The sequence below is a fragment of the Xiphophorus couchianus genome, chromosome 10 (genome assembly GCF_001444195.1).
Source record: "Xiphophorus couchianus chromosome 10, X_couchianus-1.0, whole genome shotgun sequence".
NCBI lineage: Eukaryota > Metazoa > Chordata > Actinopteri > Cyprinodontiformes > Poeciliidae > Xiphophorus > Xiphophorus couchianus.
Genome location: NC_040237.1, coordinates 15,828,847 through 15,849,928, shown reverse-complemented (window position 1 = coordinate 15,849,928; position 21,082 = coordinate 15,828,847). Strand labels below are relative to the sequence as shown.

At 42.0% G+C, this 21,082-nt stretch overlaps 1 protein-coding gene across 15 annotated transcripts in view; it reads left to right on the top strand.

The window, feature by feature from the left end:
* Window positions 1–21,082, top strand: part of cacna1g (calcium channel, voltage-dependent, T type, alpha 1G subunit) — a 281,034-nt gene that overhangs the window by 87,738 nt on the left and 172,214 nt on the right. For all 15 annotated transcript variants that reach the window (XM_028029261.1, XM_028029253.1, XM_028029260.1 and 12 more), the window contains one exon: window positions 13,441–13,552. In XM_028029261.1, coding sequence (XP_027885062.1) covers window positions 13,441–13,552 — 112 coding nt within the window. The remainder of the gene's footprint in view (window positions 1–13,440; window positions 13,553–21,082) is intronic.

Below are 21,082 nucleotides of genomic sequence, written 5' to 3'. Positions count from 1 at the left end.
TCAGTACAAGTAATAAAAAATACAAACCTCTAAGGCATCCCCCACAGCGTCATCTGTGGGGTCTCTTCATGATTCAGCCTGTATACCTTACAAGAACATTACAGTCAGGGCAGGGATGGTTCTTATTTCTACCTATCTCCAAATGTATCAGGAGAAGCTGGGCTCACTGGGTTGTTCCAGGCTTCTTGTTCAAATAAAGAGTAAGACCTGTAGCAAAGCTAGCTTCAACGTATTTTGACACAACGAATCCGCACAGACATGCACATCCTAACTGAAATTTGTAGTTGTCAAGCTAATATGCTTTGTGCCTAGATTTTCTCTCCCCGTTTTGCCATTCTGCTCTTCGTAAAATAACACGGGGTGTTGATAATAGCTTGTTAATTAGCCAGGCTATCGGCTCCGGTAGCTAATTTTAAGTCTGTTCCTTAACAGACATGCTGTCCATAGCTTACCACCCATGTCTTGTGATTGATTGTTCCCATGGGGAGTTCCCCAGTAATTCGTGTTTAGTGATATATACTGTATATATATATATATATATATATATATATATATATATATTATTTTATTTTATTTTATTTTTTTTGAAAATACGGACGTTTTTCTCCGAAGTTACTCTGTTGCCAATCAGTTGTTGACCACCCCTGAGTGTGGAACGGTCCCAACCTTCCCACTCCAGTGACAATTTTCTGACTCTACTACTACTGGGCGGAGGGGATCTCCAGATAGTATTATAGCCACCAATTAAATTAAGAACTTTTTTTGACCATCCTCTTTCTTTCTCTTCTTCAAGACTGACTCCAATTCACCTTTTCATCTCCAGCTTAATATTAGTATCACATGTAGTCAACACCCAAGATACCTGAACTCTTCCATTTGAGGCAAAGACACACCCCCATCCAGGAGCACTCCAACTTTCCCTGGTTGATAACCACAGCTTCATTCTTAGACAGTCAGAGAGAAAACCTTTGATTTTCTGTATATGTTTGAGAAATGTGAAATAGCCGTTCCTGAATGTTGGACAAGAAAAAACACAATTTCCATGTTCAGTTAGGTGTTGGTAAAAGTGCAGAAATGGTGGAGTGAGCCTCAATTATCCTTTGACCGTATATAGTCTTTGGGTGTCTCCAGATAATTTCATATAAGCTTTTCCTCGTGTGCGTAGTGTTGTTGCACGACTTTCCAGAATGTTGTCCCACTGTTAGCACTGATTGCTAATTTGCTTTTCTCAGTCTTGCGAATTTTGAGCTGTATCTGCAAAAAAAAAATCAACATCCTGTTCTATTAAAGCTTCTCAAGATCCCAACCGGCAGTTGTGTGTTCGTGGAGACTACAGTAGCGTGCCTCGGCTAACTTCCCTGCTATTAGCCCGTTCTGTTCCGGGACAGATTAGCTGCCGTGATTAGCCTGACCTCTTTTTAATCATGCTGGTTCTGGCGCTGAGCCTCATTTCTTCCCTCTAATATCTCAGTTCCCCTCTATTTGCCTATTTTCACGAGAGGTTTGATCTTCCGCTTCTGCACTTTTAGCTTCTATGTGCTTCCATTGCTGTGCTAGTTGACCTCTTCCTAACCTGTCAAGCCAGCACAATATTTGTTCTCTCTCTCTCTAAAGATCTGAGGACAGTTAGTTTGCTGTTGGATTTGAACACATGGCTTTATGCAGATATATTCAAGGGCTCTTTTTTGTTTAATGTTTGAGCTAATTTTGGAATGAGAAAAGCGTTCTCAATAGTCTCAATGAATAAATAAATTATGGCTATGGCAGCCTGGTGAGTGTATGAAAGAGATAGTGGGGCTGAGGAAGCGAATGAGTGGCTGCCTAATTAATGAGAAGTTAAGGAACTGAAATGCTCTCTGACCTCTGGCCTCTTTTAGCATACTCTCTATTCCATCTATCACTCACATCGTCTAAAGCCCAACCAGTCGTTTGGTAAGACTATATCAGCCTTCAGCAATGCCTGTTTTTGTCAATCTTTCTCTGTGTTCTGATGGTAGAAATGAAATGTTCTGGCAAGGATTAAATCTTCTCAAAGCATTGCTTTCAGATCAGTTAATAACATTTTGTCTCCGTTTCTGTTTCTTACTTTTAGCTTGTTTAATTCAGTGTCATATTTCTTTGTTACATCTGTGCCTTTTCTGTTTAGCTGGACAGCTTAGGATTTTTCAAATGAGGTTCTGCTAAAAGGTTGTAAACAGTCAACACTTTAAACTACTCCCATATCCCATGAATTTTGAGTATATCCAGATTAGCCGGTCACAGAGGCTAAAGCTAACAACTAGTCAAACAAAAAACAATGCACAGGCGTTTATAATGTTAAATCATCTTCAATCTCTGAAAACAGAGCTTGGTTAGCTACTTCTTCCTGTTTTACTTTAAGAAAAAAGAAGAAAGTCTTGAACATAGATGTTGCAGACCCCTGCCTCAGCATTCACAGATTTGCAGAGAGCATATCTTAAATAAAAGAAAGGTAGCACAGGAAAACACTTAGCCATAATGCTAATTGACACACTGTTATTGGCTAGCATTTGCTAAGTGATATTTACTTCCCCTGCATTGGTTTGCTGTTCCACCAAAAGTGCAGCTGTAGATGTTAGCTTCCATGGCAGTGCGAAGACGTTTTCCACTGTGCGTATTATTACACGTTGATTACAATATTACAAAAGTAGTTGTCAAGTATTAGCGGCTTTGGTCCCTAACCCCTTTAAATACCGGGGTCCACTGTACAGGGTGTCAAGTTTCAACCACTCACCTTCATAAATTGTGCTTATGATAATAGCTTGAACTCGATGTTGCTTTGTGAGGCAGACTTCATTTTGACAACAAATATTGTAAAATTTCAGCACCCATTCAGAACTTTATATTTGATGCTGCATTTTCTTTCCATTTGCTTCTTCAAACTCCCCAACTCATAGGGGTGTGTGTGTGTGTGTGTGAGTGTGTGTGTGTGTGTGCGCGCATGCTCAGACAGTATTCATACACACATTAGATCAGTTTCTGCTGGAGTCTTGTCTTCAGCACTGACTATGTATGTGATTTCTGTTCCCAGGGGTTGTTAAAGCTCTCTCTCACACTCAAAGGCACATGGACCATCAAGCACCTCAACTCACCAACAAATGCACACACACACAGAGCCTCTCTCTCTGTAGCTCACACACACGCCTGCACGCCCACTGGCCGGTACATCTCTGTCAATTAGCATGACAGATTCAGCGCTGTATCTTGTCTGACAGACACATATCTGCAAATTCAGAGTCCTGACAGAACTTCTTAGCCTCGGGTGTTTCTTTGTGCTCGCATTTCAATGTCTGTGCTTCTGTGCTTTTTATTTAATCTACGTTTACGTTTAATCTGTGTCTGTTTTGTCGATCTGTCTATTGCTGACACAAACGGGTCGTCTTGTGTAGATAACACAGATGAACACGACTTGGAAACATTGCATAGGGATTCAGATTCCATCTAATGGAGAGCTGTTTGAGCTGCCCTAGCTGGAGGAGTGTACTTTGTGCATCAAGTAGAAACTAAAAAGTATTTTTGCATAACTGTGTTATGGTATTTTCCAAATGCATTTTTGTATTGTTGTATTTGATTGCAGCAGTTGAGTTTGTTAGTTGAACAGGTTCAACTTTTAAGGTTGTAAACGGTAATATTCCCAGAGTCTTTTTTTTATTTATTATTAGTCAGTTCTACAACTCAGCAAATAATGAAAGGACAAGCAAAAACACAAATATCTTCACAGGAAGTCTAATTCGATAAAAATGTTGCCATTAAGCTATAAACTTTAGGAATGTAAAATTCTATCTTCGCATTAAACAGTAGCATTGCTATACAGTTTTTATTGTTCGGGTGGATGCGTGATGAACTCCCATGATAATAAAACATACATTATTTCTTGTCTAAGAGAAGTCTGTTTCTGCTATTATGTAGCTCTGGTCTTATTGTGTTGGGGGGGTCCATGGTCCTGTTTCTGAGCTGGTGTCTTGATGATTGAGTGAAGACATACTAATAGCAGATAATAATATCTGTCAGTTTTGGCCTAAGCAAGCTGTGTATTGTTTTTTGGCAATTGCTGTCAGTGGGGAGTTTGCGTCCCCTGTGTCTAGTAGGCTCCCTTCTGCTGTTAAAGTTACCTGACTGGGACTGTAAACTATTTTTCTCTGCCCCGCATCTGAGAGGACTTCCTTGCTTTTCATTATTTTCCAGAAGACAAGAAGTCCTCAGAATTATGTTTAGGTTTACTGCCTTCGCAAACTGGGACTGCTAGCATGAATGTTTACATCAGCGAAGCAGCAACAAAAACCGGAGTTTGTCGCAATAGCAGAGAAAAAAACACGGCATGGCGCAACTGGGAGAAGTCTGCCGAAGGGCCATGACTTGAGCAAAGACAAAATGATGCTCAAAGATGATGCTTAAAGATAAAGCTAGCAGTAAATGCTGCTTTGGTTCAGTTGATGGTTCTGCTAGAAAAGTTGGAAAATGTCTGCCTCATGCTACTGTTAGAACTGAAAGTATTCAGAAAGGCCTCAAATACAAGACATTGAGAATAAGGTATGCGCTCAGGTTGGCCTTCTTGCGTACATTCTAGTGTACACATGTATTACCTGCATGCAAGAAGTAGGTAACTGGTTGGTAGCTAACATTCTTTTATAAAAGCCATCTATAGAAGCTAACATCCTTAAATAGAAGGATTTTAACTAGCTAGCCTGCTGGTTTTGTCTTTGGTTTATATACAAAAGACAAACCCAGCAGGCTAGCTAGCTATATATACTGAAGACGAAGATGTGGATCAGCAGCAAGGTGCCCTAATGCTGCGGTGAACGTCTTATATAAAATCCAAAACAGTAGTAGAGAATACCTCCACCCATCAGCCAACCATGGTAACAGTTGGTTAGCATAGAGACTGGACGGGAAATTGTGAATGGACAGCAGTTTCACTGACTCTACACAGCTTGGGTTTTAAGAGATGTGGCATTGAGATGGGGGAATACCTAACCAGGCATCCATGTTGCCAGGTTTAAAGGAAGATAATCATGCTGGATGCCATCTGGACCCCCCCCCCCCAAAAAAATTTCATTGCATACTTTTGATACTTGTGTGTTCTGTAACAGGACTGCAGTGCAATGGGGCATTGAACGATGCCGGTCACCTTTTGGTAGCTCATAAAAACGTACACACAGTCAATCTCATCTATCTTCCAAGTGTGAATAGTAAAATATTGTGGTCACCTACAGTCTTTAGAACAACACAGTTGTAACTTCATGACAAAGAAGCATAAAAGATAATAAATTGCCAGTCTTAAATGAGCGCTAATTAGCCTTTACAATGACAGAATGCACGTCATAAAATTACACTGCAACAATTAGCATACTTGAAGCTCGGCCAGCAGCTACTGTATCCGTTAGAGGTGTCTCATGGTACAGTATTGTCTTCCTTCCTGCCTTCTCGCTGACTGGAGAGATATTTCCTTAAATTGCATCACTGAGCCAGCTCGTCTCTTCTTTTTGGCTTTCACAAGCTGGCCTGCTGGCATTTAAAAGGATAGCAGAGCATAATTTTCTGCTCCATCACGGTGGATCAGAGGCTTATGACTTCCTACAGGTAAAAGATCATCTCTGGTCACGCTCCGCTCATCTCTTCCCATTGGACGCATGCGACCCCCGGGGCTGATGGTTTGAAAACCCACGGATGGAGGAGGTGTACAGCGAAGGTGACAAAGCGGGCTTCCGATTGCGAGATGAGAAGTCACATTCTCCTCGGTTTCTGCATCCCACAGCGCTTTATGAAGCGAACGTCTCGGCCCATCACAAGTCTTCAAAGTTCCGCTTGGCGTTTTGCGACAACTCTGCCTTGTTGCCTTGGCTGCAGACTCAACAGCAACCGAAATGTGACTTCCTAATGGTTCCCCAACGAAAGCCCGCGTTGCTAAGCAACTCGCAGCCCGCAGTTGCAAGATACAGGGATGCTTCCTAGCTGATGAGAGAGATGTGCGTGTTGGCATGCGTGCGTGTGTGTGTGTGTGTGTGTGTGTGTGAGAGAGATGAAATAGAAGTACAACTCGTATATAAAAACGCACGAACCGTCTGGGTCTCTGTATCCACACGAGGGCATTCTGGACGATAAGCAGGATTCCTTCTCACTACGCAGGATAAAACGAGATCGTAAAATCGCTCCTTTTCTTTCATGTCTCTCACATAAAAATTGATCTCTTCCCATAATTCCTCCTGAGAGACCCCATTGTGTCAGTGTGATAGTTGGTGGATTGTACGCATCCATATTCATGAGCAGGGAGATGGGAAAACAAAGTTGCAGTCTTTTATTTTGTTTTATTTTTTTGGTATATGGATAGCATCTTGGAGTGAAGGGATACATTTGTCAATAATAAAAGCTGATAAAAGTTTAATGGTGTTTACCCCTCCTTTTCCACCCACAGAGAGTTGTTTGGTCAGTTATCTTTCCTCCACTACCCTTCTGCCGATACACTGCCGTACACACCACAGTGCAGTGGAATATACCGTATAAACTCCATTATGAATCAGAGTTCAGCCTTATCTACTTTGCTTGCGCCTCCTATTTTTGCTTGCCTTCCACTTTTTGCATTTCGCCTGTCGATCCCTCAGTGTTCATGTTTTTTTTTTCCTCCTCCCGAATGCTCAGTATCACACCTTCCCTTCCCCCCCGCCTGCCTCCCCACATCCATCCTCCCTACTCAGCTCTCCTGCCCGTACTTTGCCTCCACACCCCCTCACCCTGCTCATTTCTCCTTCCCTTTCCTCCAAACCCCTCCTCTCATATGGCATGCACTGATACAGCCAACACAACAATATGCCACTATTTTCCTCCACCTCCTTAACTCCCCAGCTCCTGACTCAGGGCTGCTGCTAAGCCCTGTCAGCGGGCGGTTTGGGATACGCTGCGTTACACCAGCAGGATTTTCCACGCAGTTAGCCGTGATGCTTCGCCGTAACACGGGGGGGGCGCGGGGCTCGGAGGCGCTCCTCCTGGCATTCCTCTGCGGCAACATATTTACAAGCTCAAAGCCCCTGACGGAATTTTGATGAAACATCAATTTAACATCTGTTGCGGTACACACATCCCAGTATGTCTTGCTGGGTTGTTTCAGGGGTGTTTTAAGGACAGTCCAACATGCCCTGAAGATTACTGCTTTCAGACTGTTAATTAGCTTGCTTCTTTAAGGGCGGGACGGGTTTGTTCAACTCAAACTCAAAAGTAAATGTTTACAACTAAAAGTACAGTTAAAGGGGCAGTATATTGTATTTTCCAGGCACATGGCGCTACTTTATATCACAATCGAGTAACTATGTTACAGTCAGTTGTTATAAAAACAGTGTTTTTATAACAACTAAGCTCAAGTCGCTCTCTGGATATTATTGGCTCGGAAAAAGCCATTTTATAACATTATTGGTTGAATGCGGTGTCAATCAAAAGGGGGGGAGGGGCTCTAGCCTGCCCAATAAAAGCGACATAATGGACACCGGCAGAGTGTAAACCCTAAAATCTCAGCCCCGGAAAATACAATGGAAAAATGGCACGCAGACGTTCCGGTACGGTTTAAGGGGTTAAAATACATTTGACTTTGTAATTTAACACCTTGAAATTGGACCTCTGTTTCTTTAAGAAACTCCTGTTCTTTCTGAAACTCCGCCTTCAGAAAGTCAACACAACATGGCTCCTCTTTTAACCCTGTAGCAATTTTTTTTTACCAGTGTTACCAGGTGTGGATACACCCTTAGTTACCATTTGTTGGGGAAACCCTATGAACAGAAGCTGGAGTACCTGGGCAGGATCCATTCATGCATGGGTAGAACATGCTAACCCCATGCAGAAAGACATTGGGTTTGCATTCAAAATATGATTCAACGGTGATTACTTTGTATCAAATGAAATAAACTGCAAAAAAACTAAAAAGTTGCAGTAAAGACACCAGTCAAGGCTTTTATTAGTAGGGCTCCCTAAATGGTGTAATAGTCTATGCGGCTCGTCCATATCTACACTTAGCTTTATGGAATGATCGTCAGCCTTTAGCCTCACTGAGTCTAGTTGAGTGCTGATTTCTACCTTTAACTTTTTTGTTCAAAATCAATGTGTCCTTCCTACATTAAGCTGGAGGATGTTATGAAGCCCTCCCGCTCACTAATATTATGACATATTCAGTGACCCAAAGGAACTACAAGATGGCACTTTGATTATAAGGTTGTGTGTCACCGGCATAAATGTGATGAGAGAAACAAAGTCGCCTCTGTTTTGGGGGAGGTTTGCACAGTCTCCGTTGATGGCAAGCAAAACTTGGATATTCTGTTAATGTGGAAAAATGTAAATGTCACAATTGCGGTGTTCCCATTAAAAAAAGAAATGCAATTAAAACCACATGTGGATTAGTTTGTTCCCACAATAAGTCATTTAAAAAAATAGCTGCGTCATTGTCCTCCTACCACTTCCTGTCGTCTTTGTCGTCCTTTCTGCCAGTAGTAACATGCGGTTGTTGATCACGTGATTCGGTTGATGCGAAAAACGGGTTTCCATTGCAGTTTTGTGAAATACACTAAGTTTGAATTTTGAAAAACTACCGTATCCTAGCTCAAAACCTTTTTTTGAAAAATATGAGTTGTTTTCTAAATTGGCTTGTTTCCACGAAGCACATTTCTTATTTTTGTAATTCCAATTTGCGCAACTGTATGGTCAGTGGAAACCTAGCTAACGACAAAGCTCTGCTTTTATTGTGCTGTTTACACTTGCTGGTGATTAAACACTTTTCATTTGTAGCACCTATTGGTGATAGATAGATTGTAACATTGAATAAAACTGATTCTAGAAGATTTTCTTAGTGGAATTACAAGACAGTACATTTAAATAGTTGCTTTACTGCAAGAAATCCCTTAGATGGTTCCAAAACGGCTGTTAGAGGAAATGCTGACAATAATATGGCTCCTTGTCTTAGTACCATGACAACTAGACGCCAATTCTTCCTCTCCTTCAGGGAATGCCAAAAACTTTATTAAGCCCCAAAATCTCCATCACTTCATGTGATGGTAAGCAAAACAGGAAGCAAGATAGTCAAAGACAGCTGCGCTCCTCTCCTGTCAATCCCTCCGTTCTCCAAACCCTTCAAAGGACCTTGTTTGCTCTCACCTATCACTTTTCTCTCCGCGCTGCCTTATCCGCTATTATTATGGAGGTAGGGCGGCAAAAATAAAACTTTTTCTTCCAGAAAGAGTGCTGAACATGCCATGAAAAGGGGTGGGGGGCTTAAAAAAGGTGGAAACTGAAAGAGAAAGGATCTTCATGAAATATTGATTGTGACTGCAGCAGCCCTTTGTAATGTGCTATCTGTCACTGTCATCCGGCATAAATGTGCGCATTTCTGCTCATGGATTGGCTTGAATTCACTTGTCTGTGCAGGTGTTTTGTCCAGTGCCAGATACTGGTTACTAAGAAACCCGTTTATACAACTTATTTAAAGACTCAACCATGTCAGTCTTCGAAGAAAAATGATAGTGATGCATCAATCTTGATATTTCATAAGCTGTAAGGCGGTAGATCCCAGTCAAAAACACATGCAATACAAGTTTCGCAGCAAAAACATTGGTGATAAATTTGACAATAACAGCAAAAAAGAACAAAAAACAAGACGTCCCAGTTAGCATACTCAGTGTTAGAGTTTACATCTGAAAATGTAGACTGTGAACAAGTGAGATGGTTACCAGGCAAAAACATCTCTACAGCATGGAAGCATGGTTTACGTTTCCAATGTCGTCTCAATAGATGTATGGTACAATCTACACTGTGTGGTACAGCATAGATTCGTGGTTCACCAAAAAAAAAAAATGCTGTGTTGGCTGACCCAATCAAAACAAAGAGGTAAAATGCTCAAGAACCTGTTGAAATCCTGATGTTTTCAACATGAAGTGCCGAAAAGTCAGTTTCTCTATATGCACGTTGAACTTTTCTCATTATTTTTTTCCTGCTATTTCACAACTACAGACTCTTTATGTTGGTCCATCACATGAAAGATGTTCTCAGCGATGGGGGCGGAATGGGAACCTGATTCAATTTCTTACCTGACGGAATGAATGAATACTAAAAATGTTTTTTGCGGCTTTTGGTAAAACCTTATCATCTTTGGCGAGAGGCGAAGATTAAGAGGACGAGTGTTTCAAAAGCCAAGACAGTGTTGCGTGTGATGAAACGGGGTGCAGAAAGAGACGAGTGCAGAACCACGTCCGGCGAGAGTTCTTGTAAACACAATGAATAATAAGTATTCAGAGCGGCTCGCCGGTATTGATTGCCCTTGTACTGTTTCTACCTGCTGACGATTCACCCCCCAGATATCATGAAAAATAGAAGAGCCGAAGAAAACATCACAGGACGAGCCCAGTCTTTAACATCCAACTTTTCTGTTACCTTACTTCACTTGGCTTCAGCCTCCACTTGCATCCTAGTGGACGGTGAGATGAAAATCAGAGGAAATCAGTGGTAGAACATTAAGCTACCTCTTTGTTTTCCCTTCATTAAACGAGAAGAAAGAGGTTTTAATTGTGTGCATGTTTTTTTTGCGTGTGCGCGAGCGTGACGGAGCGAAAGTGTGAGAGAGCTGAGAAGAACCCAAGAGAGCAGAACACGGAGTGTGTTTTGAGGTGCTGATTAGCTCGATTGTGTTGCTTCTGAAAGTGTGTGTCTGCGGTGAGCGGAGTGTGTAGCCGTCTGGCTTTCAGATTGTGACAGAGCATATCCCTCTGCATCTTCCTTCTAATTGAATCCATCCCTCGGGGCGTCACCACTTGTTGGCATGCTGACACCCATGAAGGTGTGTGTGTGTGTGGGTTTAACAGTGGGGCAGAACACTTGGAAACACCCCGTTCCTTTGCTTAATTATAGACCGCCAGCTGGGAAGGCACAGGAAGAGAACGAAGGCAGGAGAGGAAGACATATTGATTAAATTAGTCATATTACTCATATTTAATGTTTCCCATTATCAACATATATCTTCTTTAACCTGGATGCTTGTCTGGTAATGGGTCCAGCTCATTCCCAGCTTCCCCGGATTTACTGTATTTGCTGGAAATGTATTTAACTGACATGGTCTCATTTCTCCTTGTGAAACCAATTTACCTTTTTGGCTGAATGTGCCATTTTACAAATGTGGCTCATTTGGCTTTAACAAGACTTGGTGGCTTGACGCAGAATAATAAGTTTAGTAAAGTATTCTCTTCCAACCACCACATACTTGCTAAATCAGTCAAAGCTATTACTATGGCACCCTATATCTGTTTCTCACTTCTTTTTTGAAGTAATAATATAAGTAGCCATCTTGCTCTGACGGTTAGCTTAACTGTAGCTAACTGGGTACAGTTACAGTATTTTGTGTCATGCTAAGTACCAATGTGAAAACAAGACACTGACAGAATAGCATGATGTATTTGATTTGAAAAAACTAATGCTACCACGGACAGCTAACGACACAAGCTTACATCTGCTTTCATGTTCTCTATTTGTCTTAAGCTAAATGGCTAACATTAGAAAACTTAGACGTTATTCGATTGCTTCTGATTTAAAAATCTATAGCACTTAGACCACAGGTGTCAAACTCCAGTCCTAGAGGGCCACTGTCCTGCAGTTTTTAGATGTGCCACGGGGACAAAACACTGGAATGAAATGGCTTAATTACCTCCTCCTTGTGTAGATCAGTTCTCCAGAGCCTTAATGACCTAATTATTCTGTTCAGTTGTGGTGCAGCAGAGGCACATCTAAACGTTGCAGGACAGCGGCCCTTGAGGACTGGAGTTTGAGACCCCTGACTTAAACTGATCAAAGCTTAACTGGGTAATTCTACACTGAACTCTGAGATTGAAATTGAGATTTGGGAATCCTTTTGGGTTTTTTTTGGAGACAGAATCTGAATTATATGAACTAGTTGAATCTGGACAAAACCCTTCTAACATTGATCATATGACCACTTAGGAATTGAATAGTAAAAACCTGGTGAAAAACTGTGCAGGTCAGTTTTCTTAATAGAAAAAGAAGATAAAATCACTATGTAACCATGTATTGCATGTATTATAGACGAGACTTTTGATTTAATAGTCATGTTTTTAGTATTTTATGCTTTGATGTTTTCAAAACTAAACTGAACTAAATTTCTCTAGTTGAATGTAAATGTTGATACTCGTGAACGGTGCTGCCATCTTGCCAGGTCACTCTTGCAAATAAAGAATGTAGATCTCAACGAGGTTTTTTTATCTGGTCAAATGAAGGTTATTATTATCGTCGGCCAGTGAATGGCAATTCTGACTGTCAACACAACGAAAGCTGATGCCAAAACGGCTGCATAGAGCCGTGGAGACTCTTTTGAGCTTTTATTCTTCTCTGGTAACCTTTTGACTTCTCCTTTGAAAATCTTTATGAGTAGGTGATTTTACATGACTTTCAAATCAAGTTCTGGGCAGCTGAAGGTATTTATGGGGGTCGAGTTCTCGTCATTTTCCTCAGATCAACCTCTTAGGTCAGTACATGCCTCAGTGGTGAATTTATCTACCCTTGAATTCTGCTACATTACAACATAAAGGCTCATTTAGTCTTCTTATAATACAATGGAGGGCTAGCAAAAGGCTAGCTGACCCATCTTCGGTATGGGTTAGCAAGATAAATGATCATGTGGCGGCTAATGCGGTAAAAGCCCGGCAGGTCGTTTTTCCTCTTGGCCAGTGTGCTCACATTTACCTTCCTCTATGACTTTTAGGTCACACGTCACACACTCCGACACACACGCAAAAGGATGACAAACTGTCTATCTCGTCTAACCTTGTTAACCAGGTTGGGTGCAGACTGCAGCTTCAGTACCAATCTATAATGTACGGGATAAATGTTTGGATGTAGGTGTGCAGCTCTGGTGTGTGTGTGTGTGTGTGTAGTGTTAACCTCCTTTTTCTTTCTATAGCCGACTCATTCATTTGTGTCACAGTTGTGTTTAAGCCCTAACTATATTAAGCCCTTCCATGTCGACCCCACGTTGACTGACCCTATCACTATCGAATTTGTCCCAGTTTCTTAGCGTGCTCCTCTGCTGTGCCTCACATCGTTTTTTATCTGCTTATTCAGTTCCCTCGGCAACAATTTGATCATTTACCAGCACGCCTTCCTAGCAGGTCCTTGCCCAACGGTGCAGAACGGGAGGAGTGTCAGCTACAGGTGGGTTTCTTCCCCCTGCTTCCCCTCCTCCCGACTCTCCTGTGGCTCATTTTGCTCTTGAAAACAATTTTAGATTTCAAACTGTACCGAAAGAGGTAAACCAGCATCCGCTTGTCAGGTGAGGCAAGCATAATGAGGTCGCTGGAGGAAACACATCCTTCTGTTTGCCGCTTGTTGTTTCTGCCTGTTGGTGTTGTCATCTTGCTGTGTTGCCTTCCTTAACTCGCCCTCCTCCACATGGTTCGAACGAGCGTCCATGTTGGTGATCCTGCTGAACTGCGTGACACTGGGCATGTTTCATCCCTGCGAAGACATCAACTGTGACTCTGAGCGGTGCAAAATTCTACAGGTAAGTCCCTCACTCTGAGTCCTTTTAAATTTTCTTTCACGGTGTTTTGGTCCTGGTGCAAAACACTGATTTGTTATGAAATATGTCCCATTGTGTTAGCAAATACTGTAGAAGAAAACAAGCTGGCCACCATCACATCAAGTCCATCTACAACCGTGGCCCTTCGCCCTTGCACTAAGGACCCACTGAACTCCTTGAGTTAGATGTTCTTTGAAAAGGAATGAGTAATTAAAAGGCTTCTGCAGACCTCAATGGCACGCTTAGGAAATGAGTTATAGAGCTAGGGTTAATCCAATCATTTGTATGAAGTGTGATGGAGTAGATAATCTCTAAGACATGCAGGACAGTGGGCTCTGGGAAACGGGGCTGGGTGGTTTTGCAGAACGGCTCGGGATTGGCGAAAGATGGGAGAGATCTTTGGCTGAAGGGCCTTGAGACAGAAATGTAAAACAAACGATGAATTCCTCCTAATTGTTTGGAACATCTGGAAAACCTATTTCTTTTATATGAAAAGGTAAAAGTTGAAATTGATGCATGCATAGTCTCCATGGTTATTTGGTCAGGGGGGTCTTTCTCCCCTACCTTTCATCCGTAGACTCTGTAGTTCTTTAGTCAGCAATATTGGACCTACATAGCCTACAATCACAATCTCCATGTTCCCTTGGTCAGTAATGTCTCTCCATCTTTGCCTACATCCTGACACCAGGAAACTGACGTCTTTAACAGACGCGCTAGTGACTTCCTCTACAGCGTTATGTCTTAGTCCACGGATTCAGTGACATGAAGACCGAAATTTTGGATCTGTGACCAGCAAGCTTCCCATGTTTTAACCACATAAGTGACCACATGAAGCTGTAGTCGATTCTCAAAAAATGGGTGTAGAAACAGAAGTCAACAAACTGAATATCTTCACCTGCTAATCAGACAATGTAGCATGTAATCCTCAGGGTCACCATGAGGATGACAAAATGCATAAAAAAGGCTAAACATTGTAAAATGTAGATCTTTATAAAAGTTTGATACATTTGCCAATCAAAGTGTGTGTTCAGTTTACCATAAAAAATCCATAGGAATAAAAGACTCTCCCACCCCCCAAAAATAGACGTTTGTTTTACCACCCAAAGCGTCGGCCCTGACTGTAAGCAACAGAGGCTTTACCACCTCAAAGCAATCTCCCAGCAGCCTGTTCAGAGCAGCGACGAAGGCCCTCTTGATTTCCTCCACGGTGGGACAAATTATGTCTTTTCAAGCTTGACCTGACATTTCCCACAGTGCTACTCCATTTCAGCAGTTTGTGAAACCCCTAGCTGCCTGGAAAATGCCTTCATCGTCTGCGCCTCACACCACCACTCTAACACACGCCTCTTCAGACAAATTGAGGTTATTCAGGTGAAGTGTTTCATTTTGTCTAGCTTGATTATGTTCTTTTGGAACTTCTTCTACTAAGACCTAACACTGAGCCCTATGCACCCTACTTAAATATAAATTCCTGTGATGGATAAAACAGACACGATCAAGAAAGCGGCATATTTATACCCCTTAAATCAGGCGTGTCCAAAGTCGGTCCTCAAGGGCCGGCATCCTGCATGTTTTTGTTCTCTCCCTGGTTGTAGTAACAACCTTCTCAGCTTGTCAATGTTCTCCTAAGGCCTCTAATGAGCCATCATTGGATCCAGGTGCGTTAAACCAGGGAGAGAACTAAAACACACAGGATGGCGGCCCTCCAGGACCGACTTTGGACACCCCTGCCGTAAATCATTTCCATTTCTTTATTAGGGTTTAAAATATTAAAATAAATACATAATTTTCAAAAAGGTGTTGCAGATTAAGATTTAGAAAGCATGATGCACATTTATATTCTGTCTCCTTTACGCTGATTGCCTTAAATGAAATCTGTTGACAGGAAAACTTATAGTTGACCAGAGGCACAGGTGTAGGTTTCTAAAGACTTGACTCTAGAGGACAGATTCGCCTTCCAGGGGTACAAAAGCATTAAAACCACAACCAGAACTACACCGGAAGAGGTTACGTCAAAGCATATTCACATAGTGGCAGAATCATTGCTGCCATCATTGCTTTTCATCAGAAGCCACGGGAAAGCTGGTGAAATCAATGGAGTTCTATGGATTAAATACGACAAGAAGAAAAACAAAGAACCTGAACGTTGAGTTTTACATCACAGGGTATCGATGTGGTTGAATGTCCTCGTCAAAGTCCAGACCTAAATCACAATCTGTGGCACTCTGACCACAATCTGACAAAGAATGAACAGCTTTAATAAGATCAAAAGGTAACAATTTAAGATCTGTGCTGCAAAAGATGCTTTTCCAAAGTACTGAGTGGCTATGTAAATGCGTGCCATGTTTAGTTTTTCTGCCGTTTCACAAATATGTAAAATTGACTTTTTTGAGATTGATATCATGTTGTAATGCAATTACCTCATCAAAAACACACCTGTAGTGGTGTCTTGATTCTTTCATGAACGTTTCACAAATCTTTTAATCTCCCGTGGCGACCTAGCACTGCCTTTGACGTGCCTTGAAACTGCAGTTTTCAAGCTTCCACCTCACAGAGCATCCCTGCCCCGCGTCTCCCACACTCAGCTCCTTCAGACTAGCCAGCAGCAAATAGCAAGCACATGTTGGAACCGCACATCAGCTGAGCTCATTATACCAGCTACTTCTCATTGAAACGCTGGTAGAAATATTGTTAAAGGGTAACTAGAGGAGCCATGTTGTGATGACTTTCTGAAGGAAGAGCATTAGTTTCTTAAAGAGACAGAGGTCCAATTACAAAGCGTTAAATTATGAAGTCAAAATTCTTTAAATCATATTTGATATAGACAGTTTTTTTATAACAACTGAAGGTAGTATAGTTACTTGATTATGCAATAAAGTGGCACCAGGTGGCTGGAAAACACGTTATTAACCCTTTAATAAAATACACCAAGGTTTGGAAGTTAAGTGTGAAAAAAATATGTGGTATTTTATGTGGTCCAGCTACAGTGGTAAAGCCACTGTAGCTGGACCTTTGAGCAGTAATGAGCTTGGAACATAAAAATAAATGAGCTGGTAATGTGCTCACTTCTCACTTGAGATTTAATTCATTATTTGGTGAAAGTAACGACATCACACGTGATGAGTCTTTATTCAGTAAAACAAGTGCCACCAGCTGAAAACCCTCCCACTGGGATGAAGCAGACAGACATACATTCAAACTCTCCAAACGCCGAAGGGCATCAGACACGCCAACGTCAAAAACTTCACGTTTGCATCGCATGCCCATGCACACGTTGTTCAAACAAAAGCGAAGCAGTCGACGGGGCTCAGAGAGAGGCTGGAAACTCCAGAGGGAGAACTGCTCTCTCTGAACGTTTTCCAGCATTCCTGGCCTTTTTGCAGTCCTCTCCTTTTTCATTATCCAAGATGGAAAGCAAACAACAGTGCCGCGTGCGGGGGCGTGGACATTAATTTGTCGACCTTCTTTAACACCATAAAAGCTAATGGAGATACACTGATGCTTGTGCTGTGAAATACAGAGAAGGAAAATAACTTCTGCATCAGGTGAGGGATCCGAGCGGCGAGGCGCGGCCGGGCTACATCAGCTCTCTCCGATGCCGTTCGTCTTGTGCGGTGAGGAGACGAGGCGCTTGCTAAGTGGCTCCAAATAGATAGAACTAAGTCATCCTATTTTCTCGTCCGCTGACTCTGAGGAATGAGCAGCTTCGTCCTAAAAAGAGAAACCTCTGTCATTTGGGAGAGAACAGACCTCCCTCTGCGCACTCTTTTTGGGATTAGATCGAGTTTTAGTGGTTCAAACGATTATAGTCTTTGACGCATTTTAAGTCGAATGTTTATTTCAATCTTCCAGAAGATAGATGCATCCACTTCCATCTCTTTTACCTAATATGGACTTGTATTTTGAGAGGAAGAAAGAAGGGCAAAGCAAAGAAGAGGAAAGGCAAGGGATGGCTTGTAGCATAAAACAAATTAAAATCAAAACTCTTTGGAGAGAACAAATAGGAGGAAATTAAATGAGACTTAATGTTTAGCAAATGAAAAGAAGAAAATGGAAAAAAGAAGGGGAGAGGATGTAAATCAAACAAGATGGAAAACAGAACAGAATGAGCAAAAGGAGGAAACAATGAATAAAGAAGGAATTTTCGAAGGAAATATTTGCCAAGACAACTTTGAAATGGCAAATTGGACAAGAAAAATAATGAGTTGGCGGGAACAAAACGTGAACAGAGTAGAAAGAACAAAAGCAGTTAAATTAATGGCTAGAAGAAATAGACAACAAATTGAGAGAGGAGAGAGAATGAACTGGAAAAATGCAGGACAGATAATGGAATGGCAACAGATGGAAAAGAAAGATATGAAAAGAAAAAATTAAAATCCGCCCAACCTCAGTTTTTCATTTCTCTGAGATTGGCTTGCAAGGACAACAAGCCAATCTTGTTGTCTAGAAGGGACGTGCAGAGAACCCTCTCCCCAGCCAACTCTCCAGCTCACTCTTGGAGATCCCAAGGGATTCCCAGGACAGAAGAGACATACACTGTCCTTCTTGTTCGATCTTGGACCTGGGATTTTTTCCTATTGGGACATGCCCAGAAAATCCCCAAAGGCCGGCACCCGGGAGGATTTCTGATCAGGTTCCCAATCCATTCATCTGACTCCTTTCAACACCAAAGGGCAGCAATTCTACTGCTTTTAGAGTATCCAGAGAATGCGGACGGATCAAGAGTTTATTTTATTTTATTTTTTTCCCCTCCAGGGGGTCTTTCTGTGGGCTCTAGTGTTCCTTATATGAAAGTAGGCTGACAGGAAAGGAGGAACGAGAGGAGGGAAGACATGCGGCAAATATCACCGGGTCCAGGAGTTGAACCCGCGACGGCCGTGTCGAGGACTCAAGGTCTCCAAACATGGGTCGCGCTATCCCCTACGTCACCACAGCATGCCTATCAAGAGTTTATTGATCAGCTTAATCGTCATTGGGAAAGGTCAACTCAGCACATGCATTGCGGAGACTCGTGAGCGGGATGCCAGGAGAACCCATCCATCTGTTGTCTGTACCCGCTAGTGCTTGTACCTCCAGCAGTCATTAGGTAGGAGACAACATTTATGTTCTTAGACTGTAGGAGGAAGGCAGAGTTTCTGGACAGAGCCCACACAAGTACAGGGAGAATACACAAACTGCATGCAGAAAGACCCCAGGCTGGAATTTCAACATAGGACCTTTTTCTGCAAGGTAACATCTCTCCCAACCGTGCTACTGTACAGCCCCACACCAAGAGAATGAACGGCAGACACAAAAGGAGCGACCACTTAAAAACAAGGAGTGTAATATGACAACATTGAAGGAAAGGAAACTCGCTGAAAGAAAAGCTGAAAGTAGGGGTTTGAAAAACAAAGGAAGGCCTGACGTTAATAGCAGTTACAGTTGCAGTGAATAACACACATTATCTCTTCATTGTGGCAAAAGTTAGTGAGTGGGATCTAATAAGCAGCAGGAGAACATGTTTTCCTCAAAAGTAATTTCTCTACCAACAACCACAGTGATATGAGTTTACAGATTAATTGAAGAAAGGGGTTGAGGTGATGGATGGATTGAACGTGGGGATGTCATTGAGGGGAATGCGGGGGGAACTCCTGATAAAGGTTTAGATGGTGGTGACTCAGTGTGGGGGTGCAGTATTCAAGCAACGGTCTTTTCTCTAACCACACCAACGTCCAGATGGAACCTGGAACAAAGAGGAGCGGATGAAGAATGAGAATTGAAAGTAGGGATGAGGGCGATGGGATGAAGAGCAGGAGGAGAGATGAGGTGTTGTCAGGGAGGGTGGGTTTGAAGGATTGTGACGGACAGTGAAGGATAGGTGAACTGACTAAGTAGACTGTTGCATAATTTTATCTGCTCCCCAAACTAATCTTAACAAGTTGATTTCATGTGTTCCAAGTAGGAACAATTGGCAAGCATAAGGATTTGAGGGAAACTGACATTAACAAACTTTTATGGTGAGGTGACATCTCTAAAATTGCAGCTCTTGCGAGAGCCGAGGAGTTGAGGTTCAGATTCTGCTGTTGCCACGGCAGCCCGAGCCCCTCCATGCTCTCTGACTTCTCTGCCCCGGGTTAAGAGATGTGATTTAATTTGGCGAGTCTCTTCTGCGGAGCTCAGATGAACTGGTAGCCCAAAGGTTAAACACACTGTTAGTAATTGCCCCGCTTCCTTCATTTCAATCTTGCTGTCATCTATAGAGATGGTAAAGTCACACATTACCTACATTATTCTGTGATCTGTCTCTCCTCACAGAGCAGACACCTTCCCTGAACTCGTATTGTTTCTGTTAGCTTGGTTTGGCTTTATTTCATTCTGTTTAGATGTATTTGGTCAGGAACCAACCATAAGCAATGTCACAAAGCAACCGTTGCCCTTTAGGCAGGCCTTCTAGCAACCAGCTAATTTATGGACATTGGCTTTGTTTGTGATTTTATAATAAAAACGGTACAGTGGGAAAAAAACATATATTCTAAAAAGGTTACAACAAATGTGCTTTGTAAACTAACAAGTGGTCCATGAAAAACATTCTAGCTCTTATAATACATAGAAAGTCCTTTGAAAACCCACTAGTCTGGTCATTGTGCCACTAATGCTTCACCAGCACTCCATCACTGTTAAATATGTCCATGAGACATTCAGTAAAAACCAATTTTTAATAAATTTTAAATATTCAGACCTTAAAGACCTCAAAATGATTTTCCTGAGGATTTCCCAGGTTTTAGCCATGTCCTTTGGTCACCTTGGAGTTGACTATTGCCCGAGTTGTGACCGTTCTGTTTTTGGTTCCATCCAGATGATAGTTTTCCATCGTCTTCAAAGTGTTTCTGGTTTTAGTATCCATTTGAAACTGTCATTTTCGGGACTTTCTTTTTATCTTCCTTTGCTCCTCCAATCAACCTTTTAATCAAACTCCCCTGCTCTTTTGAACGCTGTCTTCAACAACCAGTTTTATTCAGATCTTCAAAAAGCAGCACAGTGTAACCAGCACGTACAACATTTTCTTTGTTTTTGTTTTTACAGATCTGATGACCTCACTGATTAAAACTCTCTGCTGCAATTATTTCGAGCTCTTTCAAGTAACAATTTCGCGACAGATAAATAACAACGCATGTAACGATCGTTGGGTCCGGTGGCTTTCTGTTGCTCGCCTGCACCTATTGGTTAATCAGTCGCCTTGTGGAAATGTAAAAATTCGATTGAAACCGGTGACTGAACTCGGGTTGTGATGCTGGACTCCATGCAGCAGTAGACAGTTGCAGATTCTTTGTGGACATAGTCAGAGCCAGGAGTCGAACAGTCAATGTAAACAACCCATTTGTTATCACACTCTCCGATCTTTCCAAGTCTTTCCGATGCCTAAAAGCAAATAAATATAGCATTACTGCTATGTTTTTCAGAGCTATAATCCTCCTTCTAACAGTTTATCCCTTTTGGCAAACAGACCTTGGATGATGTGTTTGATACAGAAGA